The 23,043-nt window shown below is 43.1% G+C and overlaps 1 protein-coding gene across 1 annotated transcript in view; it reads left to right on the top strand.

The window, feature by feature from the left end:
• Positions 1–21,577, top strand: part of tmprss7 (transmembrane serine protease 7) — a 125,483-nt gene extending 103,906 nt beyond the window's left edge. Inside the window, exons 13-19 of the mRNA XM_038801875.1 lie at positions 3,720–3,827; positions 9,988–10,092; positions 10,175–10,291; positions 10,696–10,867; positions 12,445–12,713; positions 15,326–15,462; positions 21,383–21,577. Coding sequence (XP_038657803.1) covers positions 3,720–3,827; positions 9,988–10,092; positions 10,175–10,291; positions 10,696–10,867; positions 12,445–12,713; positions 15,326–15,462; positions 21,383–21,571 — 1,097 coding nt within the window. The 3' untranslated portion in view covers positions 21,572–21,577. The remainder of the gene's footprint in view (positions 1–3,719; positions 3,828–9,987; positions 10,093–10,174; positions 10,292–10,695; positions 10,868–12,444; positions 12,714–15,325; positions 15,463–21,382) is intronic.
• The last annotated feature ends 1,466 nt before the right edge of the window (positions 21,578–23,043 follow it).

The following is a 23,043-nucleotide window of genomic DNA, read 5'->3' as shown; positions in this document are numbered from 1 at the left end:
GATCCCCACCCGCGGCCCCTGACCTGACACCGCCCCCCCTCCCCCTCCCCGGCGAACCTCACCATAGCCCCCACCCCAGCAGGATCTGTCCTCCCACTGCTTCCACTCAGGGGTGACGAAGACGAGGACAACACGCTCCCGGAGTCACAGGTGACCAAGTCAGCGCCCACATCACCACCAGGACTGAGGCGATCAGAGAGGAGGGTCAAGGCCCCCAACAGACTGAACTTGTAATGTTTTCCACCACCCCCGCCGGACTCTTTTTTTTAACAGGGGGTGAATGTGGTAGTCACCACTCGTAGTATTACATGTATTACGGTAAGGCCCGTATAGTAGAGGTACATGCGTAAATCCCTGCCTGCTGGCTCCGCCCAGTAGGCGGCGTATAAATGTGTGTGCTCGCTGGTGCTGCAGCCATTCTGGTTCCAGCTACAGGAGGCACAACATGTTTGCTCAATAAAGCCTCGATTATTCCACTACTCTTGTCTTTGTGGTAATTGATAGTGCATCACCATTGCAACACAGAATGCCAATCAACCCAACCAATAACTTGATCTCTGTGAAGTGAAGTAAATTACAATACACGTCAGTAAAAAGAAAGTTATAGCATTTGTACATTTTCCAGCTCCCCAATCACAGTCCACAGTCTCTCTTCCAGCTCCGCTCCTCATGTCTGTCCCAGGCCTTCTGCCCTCATGAACGCCTCAGCTGCCTCAGCTGTCTTGAAATAAAAGTCTTTGGCATCATACGTCACCCTCAGTTTCGCCGGCATTTACCATACCAAATCGCACCCCCTTCTTGTAAAGTGCCACCTTCACTCGCCCGAACGCCGCTCGTCTTTTTGCCAACTCCACCATCAAGTCCTGGTAGATCCAAACTCCAGCACCATCCCACTGCACCTCGCACTTCTGCTTCACCCAGCTTAACACCTTCTCCTTCATGCAGTAATTATGGAAGCAGATAATTACTGCTCTTGGCGGCTCATTCACTTTGGGCTTCGGTCTTAATGACCAATGAGCTCGGTCCAGCTTGTAACGGAAGGGATTCTCACCCTCCCCCATCAATTCCACCAACTTCTTAGCGAAGTACTTTGTTGGCCTTGGGCTCTCTGTCCCTTCGGACAAGCCCACAATTCTCAGATTGTGCCGCCTCGATCGGTTCTCCAAGTCCTCGAGCTTTTCTCGGAGTCCTCTGTTGACCTCCACCACCATCTGCAGCTCGATCCCCATCGAGATGAACTGGTCGCTGTGCTGCGACATGGCCTCCTCCACTTCCTTCATCTTCTCGCCCTGCTCTCTCACCTCGCACCAACGACTTCAATGCGACTGCCATTTCCTTCCTCAAAGCCTCCATGTGCCTCGCAAATTGCTTTTCCATCTCCACAGCCATCACCTCGGTCATCTTCTCCACTGTAAGCACTGCAGCCCCACCATGCAGTCTGGCATCCGCCATCTTGTCAGAGATTTTGCTGGTCCTCTCATTCAACTGTAAGCCAGCATTTCCTCCCTTGTTCGATGCTGCTTTTCGCATCCTTTAACGACTTATTATTTTTCCTTTTTTTCCCCTTCTTTTCTTCTTCAATCGTTTTTTTTAACAGAAAAACAAAAAATTCTACCTTCAAAAAAAAACTTTCACAAAGTTTCTCTAAAAATTCTTTCTCTTCTTTTTTGTATTCCTCAAGACTTCCCCTGGGACCAGACTTCAGTCTTCTTACAACATTCTAGGTGGGAGCCACCCGATGTGGGACATCTCACCTACATCGCGCCCTGGCTTCGGGCCTGTCGCCTCGACCTCCATTTGGCTCCGCCCCCGTTGCTCCGACCTCCGCGCACGCTGGGCCCGACGTCTCAGCTCACCTAGAATTTTATTTAGGCAGATTTTCAGGCGCCAACGGAGAATAAATTCCTGATGCCTGAATACGTGGGCCTGAGGATTGTGCGAAGCCCGTTCTCGGGGCTCGGGTACTGGCCTCCACAGGCAGCTCACCAAACTGACAAAGTGAATTTAGGGCTGATTGCCAGTCCCTGGTAAATTATAGGCGAGTTAAGGACAGCAGGAGGGAGGCCAATTGTGGCCGGCAGCAGTTTCCTGAAATAGATATTCGGCCCCTAATGCTGCAGATGGACCCGAAGTCTGTTTCATGATCCCTTGGGGAAATCGGGCTGTCCTGAGCAGAGCAGACACGAGCAGTCTATACAGGTTTTCTAATTGTAGTGATGAAGTAAATATTTATTATAAATTGATGTGATGCCAGCAGGACTACTATTATGTTGCAGAGTGGGAGATGTCAGAAATATCCCGTTTCACTATGGAACAAGACTGAGATAAATTTAAGAGTGATAGTGACTCCCACATCCACGGGCAAGCAGTAGCCATCTGGAGGGTGGATACCTAGTGGTATACCTAGTGGAGTACAGCTTTCTTTGGTGCTGCTCCTAAAAAGTGCTTCGCCTTTGGAGAGGGACAAGTCATGGGTAGTCTCCCCAAAGGCCTAGTTGATGCTCCTCCTGGATGTTCCGTGTGCTGCTGCTGCTGGTTCTAGTCGTTTTCCTCTATCGAGGTCACAGCAGCAAAAATGGCACCCATCATTATCTCAGCGCTTACTCACGGTAAGTAAAGCAAAAGATAAGTCAGAAATAAGCAGCCTCTATGCTCAAATGTCCTTGAAAATCAAAAACAAAACAAACAATTCTCTATGATTTGAATGCCACTTTAATTATTGCTTCCAGTGGCAATCTGAAACCAGTTCTACTATCCTTCACACAATGGATTTGGTGCTGAGTGGAGTTCCTAATATTTAATGAGAATATTGCACTGGGGTCCTGAGTGCATCAAATGTTCCTGATTTCACAGAATAATACAGCGCAGAAGAGGCCCTTCAGCCCATCGAGTCTGCACCAACGCATGGAAAACACCTGACCTGCCGACCTAATCCCATTGGCCAGCACTTGGCCCATAGCCTTGTATATATTCATTTGCTTCTAGCTGGAGCCTAGGTTGCTAAAATAAAAAGTGCATGTGGCAAATATTGTGGTGGTTGGGAGATTGGAAATCGAGTGGGAACAGATGGTATTAATTTCAACGATATTTTAATTATGCACCTCCTCCATCGCTTGGGGGGGGCGGGATGAGTGGGAAGATGGGGTGGGGGGAGTGAGTGGTAAGGGGAGGGGGAAGTGGTTGAAATCCTTCCCCTTTAAAATCCCTGTATTGAAAGTAATAGGCTGGCGTGCCTGTAATTGATAGTTTATTTGTGTTTTAGAGACAATAACATGATCATATCGTTCTTCTCCAGCGAAATGCTTAAGAACTGCACTTGCGTCACTGTTGAAGGAAAAAGTGTTTTTTTATACCTATATTACTTTTTCATTCTTATGTGAATGCAGAATAAATGAACTGGTAAATTGAAATAAATCTAACCAAACTTTATGTTTACTACAGCAAAAAAAACTGGGAAATGCAATGGGCATTAGGGTTTATAAGATGAAAGGTATGACCCTTGCTCCTGGTCCAAATACCACCTAAAATTACATGCAGTTTCTGACATGAACAAGTTTGCTCAATTGGACACATACAAAACTTGACTTCGATGTTAAATTACTTTAGATGTATGGTGGTGTTGTTCTTTTAATGACTTTGTTTCTTCCATTTACTTCCTCCAGGACAATGTTAACATTGTGCAGATTAAATGAGCTCAATTCTCATTTTTTTTTTTAAAGCTTGTCCTAATGGATATTATGTCTGCTCTACTGGTCTGTGCATCCGCCAGTCCCAACGTTGCGATGGATCAGATGACTGCTTTGATGAAAGTGATGAAGTATTTTGTTGTAGGTACCTCCGAAGAATATTTTGCCTTAAAGGTGCACTGGCTCCACAAAAAGGTAGAGAGAGAGAGCTTCAAAGTGGGGTGGGAGGGTGCAGGGAAAGGGGTGGGGATGCCTCATGGACAGGAAATTGTGCAGGCTGCAAATTACACATGTTGAATACTGTAACTGTGCATGAGTTTCTGCCAAACACCTGCTATCACAGAAAGTTGCACTGCAAGCCCTAAATTGTAAAACTTATTCCAGCATGCCATTTTTGCATAAAGAAATAAAATATGCAGGTTGGGACAGGTTTTGCTGTCAGAATAATGGTGAGGCTAATGGCACTGGCTGTTATGTATGCAGAAATGATGCAGCAACTCCACCATCAGTTTTGTGATCACTGTATCCCTGACCATTGAAATGCTCATGAAGTTGTTGTAATTGCATGGTAGATACGAACTGAACACACCCAAAAAAAGATCTCAGCATTTCAAGCAGAACTGCCCATTTAATAATGTGATAAGTGTTAATTTCTGCCAATCAACCCCTCTGGTACTGAAAATGAGTGTACAGCATCATTCCCTTAGGTTTTAATTGTTGGAGATTTTAAACTGTCTTTTTGCAAATTATATTTCCTTCTACCACTTTTTTTCTCCCTCTTATCCAATCTTTCACTCCCTTTATTTCTCTTTCTCTACTTGACTTGATGTTGAATTCATCCACTCTCATTTACACTTCCTTCTCCACTCTTATGATGAACATTTCACAATCTTTCAATGTGATTGCTTAACGTACATACAGCGTAGGGTTTTCTGTCCCTCCCTGCCAGAGGACTCTACCTGTCCCACTGAAAGCGAATCAAGTTGTTATATTATTTGTTGCAGTAATGTTATTAGAACATGTGGGGATGTAAAATACATTACAGACAGTATGTCTGCTAAAGCTGTGCTTAAGGTGTTTTTGCAGGGGAAGTGTTCTGCTGTTAGATTTAAGACGCATTTACAAATACCTGGCTAATGGAATATTGTTTTGGTTCGGAGGTCCCTGGGGTGTAGATGCCTTGGGTGCAATTCTCCCAACGGGAGTCTAAGTGCCGATGCCGGAGTGAAAACCAGAGTGTTTCACTCCGGCGTCGGAGCCCGCTCCCAGCCCCCTATTCTCCCGCCCCCAGGGGGCTAGAAGAGGCGTTGCGTCATTTACGCGCGCTGGGCCTTGGCGCCGTGTAAAATGCAGCACCGCGTAAATGACGTCATCCGCGCAGGCGTGGTTGCCGTCCTCTGAGTCCGCCCCGCAAGAAGATGGTGGATGGATCTTGCGGGGCAGCGGAGGAAAGGAGGTCCTCTCTTAGAGAGGCCGGCCCACCGATTGGTGGGCACTGATCGTGGGTCAGACCCCATCGGAGGCCCCCCCGGTGCAGGAACCCCCCTCCCCCCCCCCACAGGCCGCCCCCACAGCGTTCCCGCGCAGTTCCCGCCGGCAGCGACACCAGGTGTGGACGGCGCCGGTGGGAACCTGTCGTGTTGGGGCGGCCGCTCGGCCCATCCGGGCCGGAGAATCAGCTTTTTGCAAACGGCGAGCGGCGATTCTCCGAGCAGCCAGCCATGATTCTCGCCGCGTTGGTTTGGGGGTGGTGAGAAAATCACGTGCGGGTGATGGGGCGGCGTGGCGGGACTCGCGCGGCGCCCTGGCGATTCTCCCACCTGGCGTGTGGGGGCGAGAATTCCACCCCTTATGCTTTGTGTAAAGATAATGCAATTAAGGGGAGAAGTCAGGTCTGTTTGTAGTGGCACTTTGCCATAGGTTATTCGTCTGACAGGGAGTATATTTCAGTTTGCTCCTGAAGGGTTCTCTCCAAGGCCTCTTACACAGAGAAAAGTAAGTAAAACCTGATTGTTAACTTTATTTATGAGTGGCATTTGAACTATATTGGTTTGCTTAATTGAATACTTCGGGGCAGATTTAGAAAGTAAGTTCCTTCTTTGATTTAAGAACTGTTAACTGTAAAGCTATTTCTTTTTTTGTTAATGTGGTTAATTCTGTGTTTAAATTAAAGTCTGTCATACTGTAAAAGATACCTTTTGTCAGCATTATCACTCCAGTGGGACAGTCATTTTTCCTCACAGGTTTACAAATTGCAAATGGTTGGGTTCTCATCCGGGATCCTAACAGACCCCTGCGGTATATTCACCGTTGGCGAGACAATGAGCCGTGCAAAACGGCGTAGCCATCGGGGTGACAGGAAGATCCCACCGGCCACAGGAAGATCCCACCGGTGACCAATGTGATGAGCTGCCTCCTCTGCCGGAAAATGTTGTTTGGGGGGGGGGGGGGGGGGGGGGGGGGCTGAAAATCCCACCCACAGTTTCTTGCTCTCTTCTATCAGACTCCAGATGCTCCATTTCCTTCATCGCAATGTTACAAACTTGCACTTCCAGAAACCTTGCATACAAAGAAAATTTAAACCAAAATGTTCATGGCGAGACTAACTAATAGCAGATGCCATTAGATGCCCTTCTACAGAATAACCTGAACTAATGTTAGGCTCTCATCTTGGGCTACTGGAACGAGGTAAATGGGTGCAGCAGATTGTTTAAATGACACATTCATCTGAACCTGTGCCATGGAAAATTTATGTGTACTCAAACAAATCCTTTTTATCCATTCCTGTACTATGGCATTGATGTGTTCGATAACTTTTGAATACAGAATAGATACAATTTAAATCAGAAGAATAACTATAATATTTTTAAAATCCTTTCTCAGAGTTACAAAGGCAATGCGCGGGAGTGGTTAGGGAAAGGTCCTAATCCATTTCCTTGTTTGCTCCAAAAACTATTTCAAATTCAGAATGAATCCAATTCATGGTCCCAACAAAAGAGACAAACTAGATCCAAGCAGACAAGATCAGGCATTGCACTTGATGTCATGCTTGATCCTAAGCTCGATCTGATCCAAAAGGCCGAGAATAACTAAAACAGATAAATAAAGATAATGTGATAGAAATTCACCTGGTGCTATTGAAATGCCAAGCTCTCCCCAATACCTAGAACCATTTTGAACTGCTGCAGCTGCTGTTACTAATGTTCTCTCCCATTCCCGGGCCTCTTTGCTGTACCCTCGGAGGACCAAATTAAAGAGCAGAACTATGCACCACAGCCAACCTAGGAGCAATAACACAGAAAATCAGGCAGTATCAATAAAACGCATGCAACTGCTATGAAAAGGAATATTGAGCCATAGCAGCAATAGTAACATTGTCTCAAGTGGAAACACTTCCCCCTTTGTTCTGTAAAAATCTGTCTTCAAAGAAGATGTTCTTGAATGTCATGCTTCAGAAATGACCTCTGAAAACATAATGCTCCCTCCTGTGTTGAAAATGTAGCAAAAAAGTTTGAAGATAATGAGACCAACAAGAAAAAACCTTTCTTTCAGGATGCAAGCAGTTTTCCCATTTTGTTATTTTTTTGTAATGGCACTTTTCAAATAGCCATATGAGTTCTGACAAGTAAGCTCAATACAGCTTTCCTTTGTTTAAATGTCATGCTCAGCAGTAACACAGGTGTAAACATTGGTTATGATATTACAGAGATCTTTTTGAGCGTTGAGCTGGAAACCTCTGCTCCAATGCATGTTTAAAATGACCCCTGCTGTAATATTTACTGATACAGTGAAAGTATATAAAAGCTGAATGACAGACACTGAACACAGTAAAATGTGTAAAGTGTGGCAGGATTAACACTACAGGTTGTTTCCCAACACCACCTCATCTGAACATAAACTGAAGTTCGGTGATTAAATTCACTGTATGATGTACTGCACAATGCAGAATAGAAGGTCCTAGATTGTATCCTTAATTTCGGCTGAGTTTAGCTAATTTTGGCAAAGGGTACAAGATAAAAACTGAGCCAGGGTTCCCAACCTCTGGATGGGATGTTCCGGCCCCTCTTGCCAGTAGAATTTAACAGTCCCACCGAAGTTGACCCCTTGCGTCGGGTTCCTTGGCAGCAGGGCGGGTGAGCCATGCCAAAGCCCATATCAGCGAATGGCTCATCAGAGTCACCACAGAAAAAGCTGCCATGGAGGGCGTCAGAAAATCCAGGCCTTTGAGTTCTGTATATGAACTAACATTGAAGGGTTTTGATTGTGTTTGTCAGGTAGGGCAATAATATATTCATAATAGACCCATAATAGACACAGTGGTTAATTGGCTATGTTTTCTGTCAACACAGTGCATGCGCATTTCTCGTGTTTTTCCGGCACGTTTGTTCTTTTAGTGCAGGTCTGGATGCAAAGTTTCTGAACCTGGAATGAACAAAGGGGCAGTGGGAGTTGGGTGGTGGTGGACATGGGACGGCTGGGACCTACTATGTTCAAAGCTTTAGCCTTGATACATTTAGGTGTTCCACTCACACTGATTCCCTACAAGTTGTTTGCGATTACACTGTAACTCACCCTGTTAAAATGACACTTGCTGCAATATAGGATATTAGTATTTGTGTTACATTTCATCTTTTCAAATTTCAGTTAGATTATGAACCAAGTCTGCTCCAATTACTCAATACTAAATCTACATGGCCCACAATCTTGTTTTCCTGGAAAATATTGTAGCAGAATTGCTACAGAAAAGCTAGGGCTTTTCTCATTGGAGCGAAGGAGGATGAGAGGCGACTTAATAGAGGGTTGTAAGATGATGAGGAGGATAGATAGAGTGGACGTTCAGATACTATTTCCTCGGGTGGATGTAGCTGTTACAAGGGGGTATAACTATAAGGTTCAGGGTGGGAGATATAGGAGGGATGTCCGAGGTAGGTTCTTTACTCAGAGAGTGGTTAGAGTGTGGAATGGACTGCCTGCTGTGATAGTGGAGTTGGACACTTTAGAAACTTTCAAGCGGTTATTGGATAGGCACATGGAGCACACCAGAATGACAGGGAGTGGGATAGCTTGATCTTGGTTTCAAACAAAGCTCAGCACAACATCGAGGGCCGAAGGGCCTGTTCTGTGCTGTACTGTACTATGTTCTATGTTTTAATTATATCCTTGTAATCAAGACATTAACTGCTTTCTAACTGAGCAGAGTGCAGACAACCATTTTGTGCACATTTAGCTACTTTTTTTTCCTTTTTAGAATTGGGTTATTAAGATATTTAGGGTGCAAACTTGTGCTGGACATCACTTTGATAAAGACATTAGCAAATACCCTTAATATGTGACGTCTGCAGAGCAGGCAGTTCATGATATCAATCAGCATAATGCTAACATGACACTGGAGCTGCCATTTTGCCACTCAGCACTTCTGCTGATGTGTTCTGTTAATCTCGGACAGCTGAACATATGCTGAGTAGCTGTCAAAACCTCTACCAGTGCTGCTTAAAGGGCTCATCAATGACTTATAGCTGAGTTGCTGGTTGATGATTCTGGCTGCTGCTGTATGGGCAGCATGCTAACACAGTGGTTAGTACTGTTGCTTCACAGCTCCAGGATCCCAGGTTCGATTCCTGGCTTGGGTCACTGTCTGTGTGAAGTTTGCACATTCTCCCTGTGTCTGCGTGGGTTTTCTCCGGGTGCTGTGGTTTCCTCCCAGAAGTCCCGAAAAACGTGCTGTTAGGTAATTTGGACATTCTGAATTCTCCTTCTGTGAACAGGCACCGGAATGAGGTGACTAGGGGCTTTTCACAGTAACTTCATTGCAGTGTTAATGTAAGCTTACTTGTGACAATAAAGATTATTAAATAATTCTATGTCTTTCTGGTGCTTTCCATAGTTGTTTCAAATTTCAAACATCGATAGGGAATGGTAAGTGATGACATACATTTTGCCAAATTTGAGGCTTTTGCACAAACCAGTTGTTGTCTGACATGGGTGACTTCCTCTCAGAGTGGGGTATGATAATGCGGATGGGCAAAGGTCAGATAGAGTAGGACACGCTGCTAAAAGAGGAAGGATAAAACAAGGAGATACATCAGTATGCGCATCGGCATATTTGTCAGAATATTTATTTAAACTTGAGGTTTTAAAATTATTATAAGTTACAGAAAAGGTTGATCAAATTTCAGTACCAATGCTTTTGTTCAAAAGGAGTGAAGAATAACATTCATCCCTACTTCCAAATAAAAGTCTCCCAAATAAAAATACTGTATATATTACATGTTGATTTTATTTCTGGCTGGTTTTAATTCAGCTTCACCATCAAAAGAGTGCAACACAAGTTCTCCACAGCACTACTTTCTCTGTAATGGAGTCAAGGACTGCAAGAACGGCATTGATGAACTCAATTGCACAGATGGTGAGTATTTAAACAGCATAAATGAAATATATGTATTGATTCATACTTTCAAAAGTCTAAAGTGTCAAATCATATTTTTCAGCTGTGCCCTGCACAGACATTACCTATAAATGTAAGAACAACCTATGTATGCTGAAGAGGAATGCTCAATGTGATACAAGTGTAGACTGCTTGGATGGAAGTGATGAAATGAATTGCGGTGAGTTTTATTGGGGGGAATTCAGTATTTAAGAGTAATTCATCATATTTATATAACTGGATAAATGAATTAACTTATCAGTGCAGTTTGCAGAATGTGTTTTCATTTTCTGGAATTATTTTCTTAAATAAAAGCTCATCTTCAGGCAAGGAGCCATTGAGGCATTTCAATTACCTTCTAGTTGGAAATATTGTACACTCTGATATACAATATCAACCATCCCCTAGTGGTAAGCTAATGTTCCCAGTTAAGTATTATTTTAAACCATGTGGATTGATTGCCTGAATAAGCAGGAAGGAAACACTTCATCAATGGGAATATGGGACTGCAGGTAGAGCAACGTTCAACCATTGACTATCGTTTCTAGGTTTCTATAATTATTTGTTCTCATTTCTACCGTGCAGATTGTGGTAATAAGAGGCAGCAGGGCAGTCGAATAGTGGGAGGATCTAATGCTCGTGATGGAGATTGGCCTTGGCAAGTCAGCCTTCACTTTTCTGGGTCGCCATATTGTGGGGCTTCAGTAATAACAAAGGAATGGCTCGTATCTGCAGCACATTGCTTTCAAGGGGAAAAGTAAGCAATGACAGTATTATTACCTGAAATGCTGAATGGGTTTGGTACAAAAGTGATATATTTTGGGGCAGAGGATTGGAATTTAGCTCATAGATACGATACATCAGAATTCCATCCATTCCAATTTAATTGAATCGTAGAATTAGAAAAACTTGCAGCACAGAAGGCCATTGGGTTCATTTGGCCAGTGCTGCTTCTTTGAAGGGCTGCCATGCTTATTCTCACCACCCACACCCCCCCCCCCCCCCCCCCCACCTTTTTGCCAATGACCCAATAGGTTTCTCATCCGGACTAATTCATTAACTCTTGTTCAAAATAGACTATGGCAACTGCGTCCACCACCTTTTCATATTTCAGAACCCAACTACTGAGTGAAAAGGTCCTTCTCTTGGATCTTTTGACAATTATCTCATAATTGAAGGTGCCCCCCCCCCCCCCCCCCCCCCCCCCCCCCCCCCCCCGTAATATTCTGGTAAATCTCCTTTTATCTTTTCCAAAGTCTTGATATTTTATCTGAAGTATGGTGCCCAGAAGATGCACAATATTCCAGCTGAGGCCTAACAAGTGATTACAAAGTTCGAGCAGTACTCTTTTTCTTTTATCCCTCTAAAAATCAAACTAACTTGTAAACCATCATATCAACCTGCTTGATGCCTTTAAGGATTTGTGTTTATAGATATTAACGTCTCTCCGTTTCATTTACATTTTTCAAGTTTGTGTCACACATTGTATCATATCTTTCTTCATCAATCCTTCTAATTGCTTTACACTTCCCTGCATTGAACGTCATCTTTCAGCCTTTTGCCCATTTAACCATTCTATATCGTCCTGAAATCTCTAACTATCTTTGTCACTATCTATTACTTTGCCAGTTTAGTATTATCTGGAAACTTTATACTGTTGCTGTGTACATCTGCATGTAGCTTATTTATAAAAATTGGCAAGAATTACAGATCTGAAGCTGACCCTTGAGGATTACCACTGTAAAGCACCTCCCAGTCTGAAAAATATCTGTCCCGTCCCACTCTCCTGCTTCCTATCACTGAGCTGGTTCCATATCCATATACCCAGCACTTTTGAATGCTATCTTCTTAACAAACTTTAAGCATAATAGGAATAAGAGGGATATCAAAGAACATGAACTTTTAAAAATGGAATTAAGCAAAAATTGTTTAACGTAATAACTTTTCCCCGAAATTATTCAACAAAGAAGACACTATAGCAACAAGTCACTCTTTATATAATTGTAATAGCAACCATGCCTACACAGTATTCTATTGGCTGAGAATGAGAGAGTGACTATATGAATACATGTTCATTCCTTCTTTACTTCTGTATTCAGTGGTCGAGAAATTCATTGACAACATTCCCACTTAGCACCTCTATTAAAATAACAAAGCCATTTATGTGGTAATTACATGATATAATTCTTAGGCTCAGACTTATTTGTAAAAATCAAAATAGTTTTCCTGTTGAACATTGCAAATAGTACTCTAGTTCATTGTATTGTACAGCATAAGGAACTCTGTTGTAAAATTCTGTTCCTGAAACAAATGGTTAACTTTTTATTTTTTAAGGTTGTCCGATCCCAGACAATGGGTAGCTCATTTAGGAATGCATTCTCAAGGAAATGCAAAGTTTACAAGTGAACTCAAAAGAATCCTTGTCCATGAATACTATAATGGTCGAAACTTTGACTATGATATTTCATTGCTACAACTGAAGAAAACGTGGCCAGATACACTTGCATCAGCGATCCAACCAATTTGTGTCCCTTCACTGACTCAAGTGGTGCCCAATGGAGAGAGGTGCTGGGTGACAGGTTGGGGGCAAAAACAGGAAACAGGTAAAAATATCATGAAGGTGCAATGTTTTACCTGAAATAAAGGACTGTATTAACATAAATCATGAACCTTATTACTTGTGAAAAGATTCACTGTTAATTGCAGGAATGCTCTGCACTGTTCCCTACTTGAACATGTCCACTGTTTCAATTTTGGGCAACTGTTTTAAGCTGTGCAGGACCATTTACAGCCTTGGAGTTGTTCTGATCCCGAGATGAGTTTCCATCCAATTAGCCATATGGTTATTAGGACTACTGTTGTAAATATGAAGTTTATAAAATTGTTATGTTTCAAACTGTCTCTTTTCAGACAAAAAGAAGTCTGAACATGGTAATGTGATCTGTTTCAAATTCTGTGCCACAAAAACTTTGGGGCGGCAGAGTGGTTAGCATTGCTGCCTCACAGCACCAAGGGCCCGGGTTCAGTTCCGGGTGACTGTCTGTGTGGAGTTTGCACGTTCTCCCTGTGTCTGCGTGTGTTTCCTCCGGGTGCACCGATTTCCTCCCAGAGTCCAAAGATGTGCAGGTTGGGTGGATTGGCCATGCAAATATTGCCCCTTAGTGTCCAAAGGTCAGGTGGGGTTGTAGGGAAGTGGGCCGAGGTAGGGTGTTCTTTAGGAGGCTTGGTGCAGACCCAAAAGGGCCGAACGGCCTCCTTCTGCACTGTAGGGATTCTATAATTCTATGAATATGAGGATGGGAGGCCCAGGGTGAGACAGACTGTCCTCCAATCCTCAAAGGCAATTAAGGATGGACATTAAAAGCTTGCCTTTGCTTTGCCAGCGACACAACATCTCGTAAATTAATTTTAAAAGGCTTTGGTCATCTGTCCTGATTTCTCCTTTAGTGGTTCAGTGTCCAAAATTTCAAAAATGTTTCGATTGATATCACACTTCTTAAGTGTCTTGGGATATTTTACTATGTTAAATGCATGATAAGTTGTTGTTGATCAATGATTAATGATCAAATTCGGAAATGAAAGTTTTCCTTACAATATACTTAGTTGTGGGCATAAAGAGGTGACAAAATAATAAAAGCTTACAAATTACTGCAGTACTAACAAAAATGTTTAACATTCATTACGCTTTCCTTCAATTGCTTTAAGGGCTGTTTTAAGCCACGTAAAATAATAGGATGCCATGGAAACGTTTTACATTTTCCTGAGAGAAAAGATGGTTCCTTGCTTTAATGTCTCATTCAAAAATATGCCTCCAACAATGCAGCACTTCCTCAGTTTAGACTATACAAAGTAAAATCTTTGCAAGGGGGCTTGAGCCCACAATTTGATTCAAGAAAAGCGTACTACCAATGAGCCTCAGCTGTCCCAGAGTCATTCTTGTCTTAAGTTTGTTCTCGATGCATAAATGTTCATGTTTAATCTTACTGACAGTTATACAGGATTGCAATGCATCCAGTTCTTTTTGAATTGGTTTGCCAACAGTTTCTTACAGTCTTAATACAATGAATCGTCACTGGTCTCCTCTGTTAATGATATGTTAATTCTGTTCACATGCACAGATGAAGGGCATTGTTTAATTAATACGGGACTGGGCCTTTATTGAACGGGCGGTCCGGGTTGGACGCACAGCTGATCGGAGGCACTATTTCCACGGTCCGGCTAAGGTCTGAGTCCGCCATGGAGCATGGCGCAACCGCTGGAGGTCGCCGCCATGCACATGCGCAGCCTCTGACCCGGACATCCGGGGGCCGTATCGGCAGCTGGAGCTGCGAGCTCCACGACAACTACCTGCTAGCCCAATGCAGAGCCAGTTTTCCTGGCGTAAAAGACCACGGGCGCGATTCTCCGCAAAGGCAGAGAGTCGTGAAGGCTGCCACGAAACTGGCCGTGTTTCATGGCAGCCTCCACGCCCCCTCCCGAGACCCGATTCTGCTCCCCGGTCGGGGCTAGCATCGCGCCCCACAGTTTTCATGATGGTGTTGGGACATAGTCCCTGAACCGGAGAATCCAGCCCCTGATCTTTGGCTACTTGGTGGAGAGGGGTGCAGGTGGGTCATAGGACCCCCTTGTTAGTCTGTTCTTGGGCCTGGCCAAGGTGACCATTAATAAATCCAGAAAGCAGGTGGTTGAGGATGTTGTTTGGCCCAACTGTCTGTCCCTCATTTGTACCGACATTCATGGCTGGGTGACCCTGGAGGGTGAGCACGTCGTGTCCGGCAGTAAGCTTGATGCAACCGCGACTGATGGGAACCTCAGGAACTGGAGTGCATCATCAGCCCCCCCAAATTATATTTAAGTTGTTAAATTAAGTTTCCTTTTAAGTTTGTCTTTTGTTACAGTGCCCTTTTATGGAGCTGTCAATTTAATTAGCAAACTTGTTAATTAGTTACTTTAGCCCTATTGGTTTATTCAGAGTGTAAAGAGAGACTGCTGGGATTCTGGGTTAGTAGGTGCTGACAGACATTTATAATCCTGCATTCTGTGAATAAACCTATTCTCAAGTGTTGGTGTCTAATCTTATACTTTACCAATTGGCTTGGGATCTATGTAACAACCTCCAAATCTTTTCAAGCATTTACTCTGGTACCAAATTAAGACTTAAAATTCTACTGTTAAGTAATACTTTTGTAACTTTATCTTTTCTGCCTGACCGAAGACAATAGTGATCCCACAGTTCTTCAACAAGCGGAGGTTGAAATCATAAATCAATCGCTCTGCCGTTCCACATATGGACTCATCACCCCTCGCATGCTTTGTGCAGGATTACTGTCAGGGAAAAGAGATGCTTGTCGTGTAAGTATAAAAGCAAATACCTTTACCAAAAGTTAACATTGAACTTGATTGTGAAACTTTAAACTGTACTCAAAAATTGATTATTATTCCTGTTTCTATGAAGCATGAAAAAGCACGAAAATGCACAATCAGTCAGCAAATGAGTAGTTAGTAATATTGTATTTTGCACAACTATTGTTCAAAAAACATTGCATTTCTAAGAATGACTACAGATGCAGTCGTTTAATACATTACAGCTGATGTTCTTTCTAACTAACGCTCCAGAAATTCTTGAAAAATGGTACAGCAGTCACACATTAGTCAACGATGCCTTTGCAAGATCCTTCAAATCCAGTGGCAAGAACGGCCATGCAACAGCAGCACCTTCTCCCATGACAACACTCCCATCACTCAAAACCAGCTCCATTGGGTGGGAAATGTTTGCGTGCCTCACACCAGACCCTTAAAGCAACTGCCCTACTTTGAACTAATTCTTAGCTGTAGACTCTCGAGAGGATAGCAGAAATGCTTTAAGGATGTCCTCAAGCATCCCTGCAAACTGATCTCTGGCTTGCGACCAACCAAAATGGGGAAGATTTATTTGAGAAAGCGCAAACCACATCGAGAAACTTTGTCAGGAGCACGTGGAGGGAGATTCGAGGTATGTGGTAGGTCATACAAACCACCAAGCACCTCATCTACCTGACCCTTCAGGCAGCACCTGCCCGACACGTGACAGTCTGCAGATCATGCAATGGATTTATCAGCCATCTCAGAACCCATCAAGCCGGAGTGGAGGCAAGTCATCCTAGATCAAGGGGAACTGCTGAAGAGACAATGTCATGTGAGAGTACCTTTAAGAAATGGGTGCTTATAAATGGGGGTGTATACAAATATCTGTAGTGAGAGTACCTTTAAGAAATGGGTCTTTACTACTGCAGTGATGTCAGAGAGTGGGTGGAGCTGGGCTGCCTGTCAGCTTTTTACTTTTGTTTTAGGCTGTTTATTGCAGGGAGTGTTTTAGTTTTGTTTTCAGCATTGGAGTTGAAGCCAGACAGAGAAGGTGTACTGTTGATTTCTCTGCCATGAAAAGACTATCTTTTGATCATTTGGTGAATTCAGAATTATAAATGTTCTTGGTAGTGAATGTAAACCTAATGTGCATCTGTTAAATAGGTGTTTCTTTTGTCTTTTGGATGTTGTTTGGGAAGTTATTAAGGATTACTTAGTTTTGTGTTCCTTGGAGGTTGTATTTGAATTGATGGTTGCTAAGATGTTCATTGTCTGTTTTAAAAAGGTTAACTTGAGTTCATAGAATAAACATTGTTTTGCTTTAAAAAATACTTTTCCATTTTGGCTGTACCACACCTGTAGAGTGGACCGTGTGCTCTCCATACCACAATCTATTAAAAGTTGTGGCTCAGGTGAACTCCATGATACACTTTGGGGTTCTCTAAACCCTAGCCCATAACAAAGAGAAGATTGATCGCACAAAATGTGTATTCCTGTGTGAGAAAAATTAGAACAGCCATGTGGTGTGGAAGAATATTTAGAGTGACATGCTTCATATGCGTGCCTGCAAATGTTTGAGGAACTTGTAATACTTTATGTTTGTTGTCATCCTGGGCTAGTGCACAGTCAATTCCAGCCCCATTTGACTCGGAGTCACAACACAGATATAATTAGATTTTATTTAAAATACTCACGGCCCCTGGTTGAGCCCAATAAACTACAGTCATCAGGTTTGAAACTTCAACAAGTAACCTTTAATTATGTACAGCATTATAATTAAACAGACAGAAAATGTAACTATCTACTACCCCTTTCCCAACACGCTCCCCCTTCCTAACCACCCCCACTATCTACACACACACACACACACACAGACAAACTATGGGGAGAAGGGTGGTGGAATGATAAAGAAGATATCAATAAAAAGAAAAGAATAAGTATCATTCATGACTGGGATGACTTCTAGTCAATGTCTTCCTGAAGTTCAGATATTTCTTCGTTCTAGGCTTTCTCCGGCAATGTCATCTACCTTCTCTGCAGACACAGCAAAGTATGTGTTAGGCACTCCTTTCAAAACAATAGAACAATTCTTTCACTTCAAGCAGGAGAGAAAGAGAACATTCCTTTCACTTCCAAAGTGTAAATACATCTGCCCAGAGTTCTCTCAGAAAACATCACGCAGGAACCAATCATGGACGCTGTCAGGCAGAACACTGTCCCTGGCCATCCCACCAGTCGCCACTTAACCAACAAAGCCAACTTCACCCCAACCTGGTTCCGAAGATCCACTCGGTGCTGAAGAGTCTGGCTTCCCCTCTCAAAAAACAAAACCTGGGAACAGTGTCCTGACAAGCAGACTGGTTCAACTTTGAGTCTTCTGTTTTTAAAGGCCCATTCCGATTATGGGTCCACAGACCAAAATCTTAAAATAACATTTAAAAAATGGGTACAAAGGAAATAAACAGGAAGGACTCTTACATACCACCCCTCTTAGAAGGATGAAACATTATTGCAAGGATGCTTCATCACAAGATATGCAACATGAACCACAAAACACACATCCATTCATCCTTCCTTTCCCACTGCATAAGTTCCCCCAATCCTTATCTGCCACTTATCGACACGTGACAATGCATCCACAATGATATTGTCCTTTCCGGGAATAGGCACAATTGTTACACTGAAAGGTTGTAACAATAAACTCCAGTGGAACAATATTGCATTCAGAGTTTTAAATGTTTCTACAAACGCAGGTGGATTATGGTCAGTTTAGACAAAGCTTTACTTACTATCATCTAGACATAATCTTCAAAATGCTGAAGGACTAGTAACAATGCTAAGGCTTCCTTCTCAATGGTGGGGTACTTTCTTTGGCATGGACTTAGTTTCTTCAAAAGTATTTCACCAACCTCTCTATTCTGGGTTCATCATCCTGCAGTAACACTGCCGCTACCTCCAGGTTTCTGGCATCTACGGCCATTTGAAAGGGTTTAGAAAAATCAGTGGCAGCCAACACTGGGTCATTTACCAATATGGCCCTCAATTTCTCAAAGCTTTTGGCATTCTGCGGCCCATACCATTTTTGCTTGTTTCTGCAAAACATCAGTCAAAGGGGATTTCTTGATTAATAAGGGGATCAGAGGTTATGGAGAGAAGGCAGGAGAATGGGGATGAGGAACATATCAGTCATGATCAAATGGTGGAGTAGACTCGATGGGAAAAATGGCCTAATTCTGCTCCTATATCTTAAGGTTTTATAGTAAAGGTACTAAATGTTAGGTACAAATTTTCCATAATACCCTCACATGCCTAGGAACCTCATAATCCCCCATTTCGTTTTGAGAACAGAGAAATCTAGTAACCCCCTTATCTTGGCTGTTCTGGGTACAACTTGTCTCTCTCTCACAATGTGCCCTTGGTAGGTCATTTTTGCTTTGGCAAATTCAACTTTGACCAAATTGATAGCTAAATCGGCCAACTACAGTTGTTTAAATAACTTCTCCAATTTCCTACATGCTCCTTGCATATGTCACTGTAAACTACCATGTCGTCCAAATAGACGCACAGTTAGGCACCCTAGCCACTACTTTTTAAATCCAAATGGCATCACTTTACACTGATACATTCTCCTTGGAGTCACAAAGGCAGATCTCTCTTTGGTCCCGGGCATTAAAGGTACCTGCCAAAACCCCTTTAACAAATCGATTTTCAAGAGGCAGGAGGCACTGCCCATCCTGTCGATATAGTCCTCCAACCTGGAAAATCAGATACAAATTTGTTTTGGTGATGGCTCTGACCTTGTAGTCTATACAGAACCAAGTTGTCCCATCTAACGTAGGTACTAACACAACGGCAAATTCCAGCTACTCTTACTCGGCTCAATTAAATGATTCTCCAACATGCATTGGATTTCCACTTTTTAAAATAAATTTAGAGTACCCAATTCATTTTTCCAATTAAGGGGCAATTTAGCATGGCCAATCCACCTAGCCCACACATCTTTGGGTTGTGGGGGCGAAACCCACGCAAACACGGGGAGAATGTGCAAACTCCACACTGACAGTGTCACAGAGCTGGAATCGAACCTGGGACCTCAGCGTCGTGAGGCAGCAGGGCTAACCCACTGCGCCACCGTGCTGCCTGGATTTCCACTTCTATCTGAGCTAGTTTCTGTGGGTTCAGTCGATATGGATGTTGTTTTACTGAGTTGGAGTCAAATATGTCTACATTGTATTCAGTTAATGTAGTGCACCCCGGTGTTTCCCTACAAATCGTCTCATGCTTTTGCAATAGCCTTATGAGATCTTTTCATTGTTCTTTTTCTAAGTATGCAAACTCAGTATCTAATTGTCCTAATATTACCACATTTGCTAGTCATATCACAGGAGGGTCGTGCTGTGAATTGTTGACCTCTTCTCCTCCCTCACTCTTACTATCTCGGTCCTCTTCCTCTACTTCTACCACCTGATACACTGGTTCCTTCCTATCTTCTTCCCGATAATGATATTTCTTCAACGTAGTTATGTGGTGTTGCTCTATTAATAATGTTGGTGAACCACAAGCCTTCCCTTATTCGATTACATGACCACGCAACCAATTCAAAAGATGGTTTATTTACTTCCACAAGAGTTATCTCGACATGCAAACACAATATCTACTACGAGTTAAACTACACCCATCAGCTACAATAACCTATACTTAACTTCTGGGCGACCAGCACTGTGCAAATGGATAAGGCCTTTATCTTGATTTCACTTGGCTGTCTCTGCTGGGCTCATCCGTCAGGTAGCGATCGTTGGTCTTGAACTTAGCTGGCTGTTCCTGCTGCAATTGGGCTGGCACAGGCCGGATCCAAAAGAGACAGAACACATGGCTGTGCTCTCTTTTATCCCTTTACGATTTTGCGCTCTTTGGGGTGGTCCTTAACCTTGGACCCATAGTTCGACAGGGCTCTGATCACTGTCTTCGATTTCAGCCAATAAAGGGCTGAGCGTCTTAGTGGCTGGGCGGGTCCTTAGCGGTCATTGACCACCTTGGCAGTTGGGCTTTCTGAGTAAAGGGAGTGGTGCCGATCAGTCTGTGGCTGTACCGGTTGTTTGATTGGAGTTCTATCGTCCTGGTAAAATGGGCCATTAAAATGCAAATGAGCAGGGGTTTTGATCAGGCCTGGTTACCTGTGTTTCAGATACACATAGGCTCTGTATCTGTCAGAGTCCTGGGTTGGCCATAATTCCCATTGTCCTTTGCAGGTGGCCATCTTAGATGGCTACAATGGCATAGTCATTCCTTCTTTCTACAGTCTTGAGTATCTATTAGGTAAGTCACCTGACTCATCCTCCCAACTACCTCCTAGGACAAAGAAGAAAAAGTAAATATAAAAATTTGACTGTTTAATATAATCTAAACAGTTAACCCAAAGGAATGAAACTCCATGTTTTCTAAGCAAGAAAGGTTGATTGGCTATCATTAACAATTACAAAAGGTATGCTGATAATTCCTCGACTTAGCCTTGTAACTAATCATTTGCAAATGCAGAAACCTCATGATAATTACAGGGCCTTTATGTGTGAGATGCCAGTCCGTGTGGAGTTTGCACATTCTCCCCGTGTTAACATGGGGTTCCCCCCATAACCCAAAGATGTGCAGGCTAGGTGGATTGACCATGCTAAATTGCCCCTTAATTGGAAAAAATGAATTGGGTATTCAAAATGTATTTTAAAAATATGTGTGAGATGCCATTTTCACAAAGCTAACAGTGGAGCAGCACAAATTAGCAATATGGCAATTCGCCATTTACTGGCCAATTTTGACATGGTGCCATGTCGTTTGGGCACCATTCTTTTCCTGGCAAAATCTGGCCAATAAAGCTTTTAATTTGTAATATTTATTTGTATAGCCAGTATTTTCAGGACTCTGATTGATATTGCAGGGTGACTCTGGAGGACCATTATCTTGTCAAGAAAAAATTGGTGGAAGATGGTTTTTGACTGGCATTGTTAGCTGGGGTTATGGATGTGGAAGACAACATTTTCCTGGAGTCTACACAAGAGTATCAAAGTTTGCCACTTGGATCCAGCAGTATGTTTCTGTTTTGCCAATTACTGATGATTTTATATAATTACAACCTTGGACTTTTTAATGAAACTTGATATATGTTTACATTCTGAAGGATTACAAATTTATCAAAGTGATAATAAGGTAAACCAAACTCTTTAATTTTCTATTTATGGCAACAAAATTTCCAAAATTATAAGTCTGTGAAAATTATGTGAATGACTGTGTTTACTTATGTAACAAAAGAAAGATATGACATACAAAATTGGCAGAAAATTTAAATCCAGTTTATATACTTTAATATGGCTGTTTACAACACATCTGTGTTATGTTAGGGGTTATCTTATTTCAAGTGGTGTTACTATAAAATGAACCAATTTTGTTTGTTGAAGACTTGGAAATAATAAGATCCAGAAACTGAGCAATTCACCTTTTTTTTTGGTCTAGATCTGAGGGACAAAAATCTAGATACAATAGCAGCCAACTTGCACAGTTTATTCTACCTTTCAGGGAAAATATCTAGACGTGGATCTTTACTACTTGTCAGAAACAATAAATGTTATACAGCTCATTGTATTTACTGTGAGTTAAAAGAAAAATAATATTCCTTGAAATGTGCTTTTGCTGATTGTTGTTTTGATCCAGCTTAATCCAATCAATAAAAATTGACCTAGGGCGCGATTTAACAGCCGTGATGTGCCCGACTTTGGTCGCGGCGCAGCCGGTAAATCTCGCGAGAGGCCTGTCGCGAGATTTACCCGGCTCGCCATGCCTCGCGGGATCTAACAGGACCTTGCGAGACGTCGTGATCTGGATCCTGCCCATGGGCCTAAATTTGCACTTCAATGTTCAGTTAGCCTGGTCTCCACAAACGGGGGCCGGGCAGTACGGCAATTAGGGGGGGGCCTCACAGGTAATCGGAGACTCCCAGGTGGTTGGGGTGGCATGCTGGCACTGCTGATGCTATCTGGGCACCTTGGCACTATCAGCCTGGTGCCCACAGTGCCTGATTGCAAGACTGGCAGTGCCATGGTACCAAGGTGGCATTTTGCCCATGCTGGGGATCAGGCTCATGAGTGCCCTGCCCTTACGAGGTGGGTGTGAGGGACTTGAGGACCCCCGCCCCCCCCAAACAGGTAGTTAGGTAGTGAAGGGGGCGGGATCTGTGGGTCACATTTGAGGATCGAGAGCAGCATTTAAAAATGTCGTCCCGATCTCTTCCTGCCTTGACGAGTGGAGCCCCTCTGTGCTGGAAATGAAGGCAAGTGCGGTCTCGGCGGGGCCTGTTCGATAGTGGGATTGTTCCCAGTGCTTGAAACACTTCAATAAACCTGTCCAAAACGGGACTCTTTTTTTCCGCAAAATCGCGCCCCTAATGTATCTGATGTTTTTGTGGTATTTTGATAAACATATGGGCTGCATCAGAAATAACTTTTACTCCAGTTATTTATGTGTGAGGGTGAGATGTGAGGATTCAATCTGGCTGCCCTGTATTGGGAAGAGATGCAAATTAGTGTAGTTCTGGGAGAGATAAGT

This window comes from Scyliorhinus canicula, chromosome 7 (assembly GCF_902713615.1).
Source record: "Scyliorhinus canicula chromosome 7, sScyCan1.1, whole genome shotgun sequence".
Lineage (NCBI taxonomy): Eukaryota > Metazoa > Chordata > Chondrichthyes > Carcharhiniformes > Scyliorhinidae > Scyliorhinus > Scyliorhinus canicula.
This window is presented reverse-complemented; position numbering and strand designations above follow the sequence as displayed.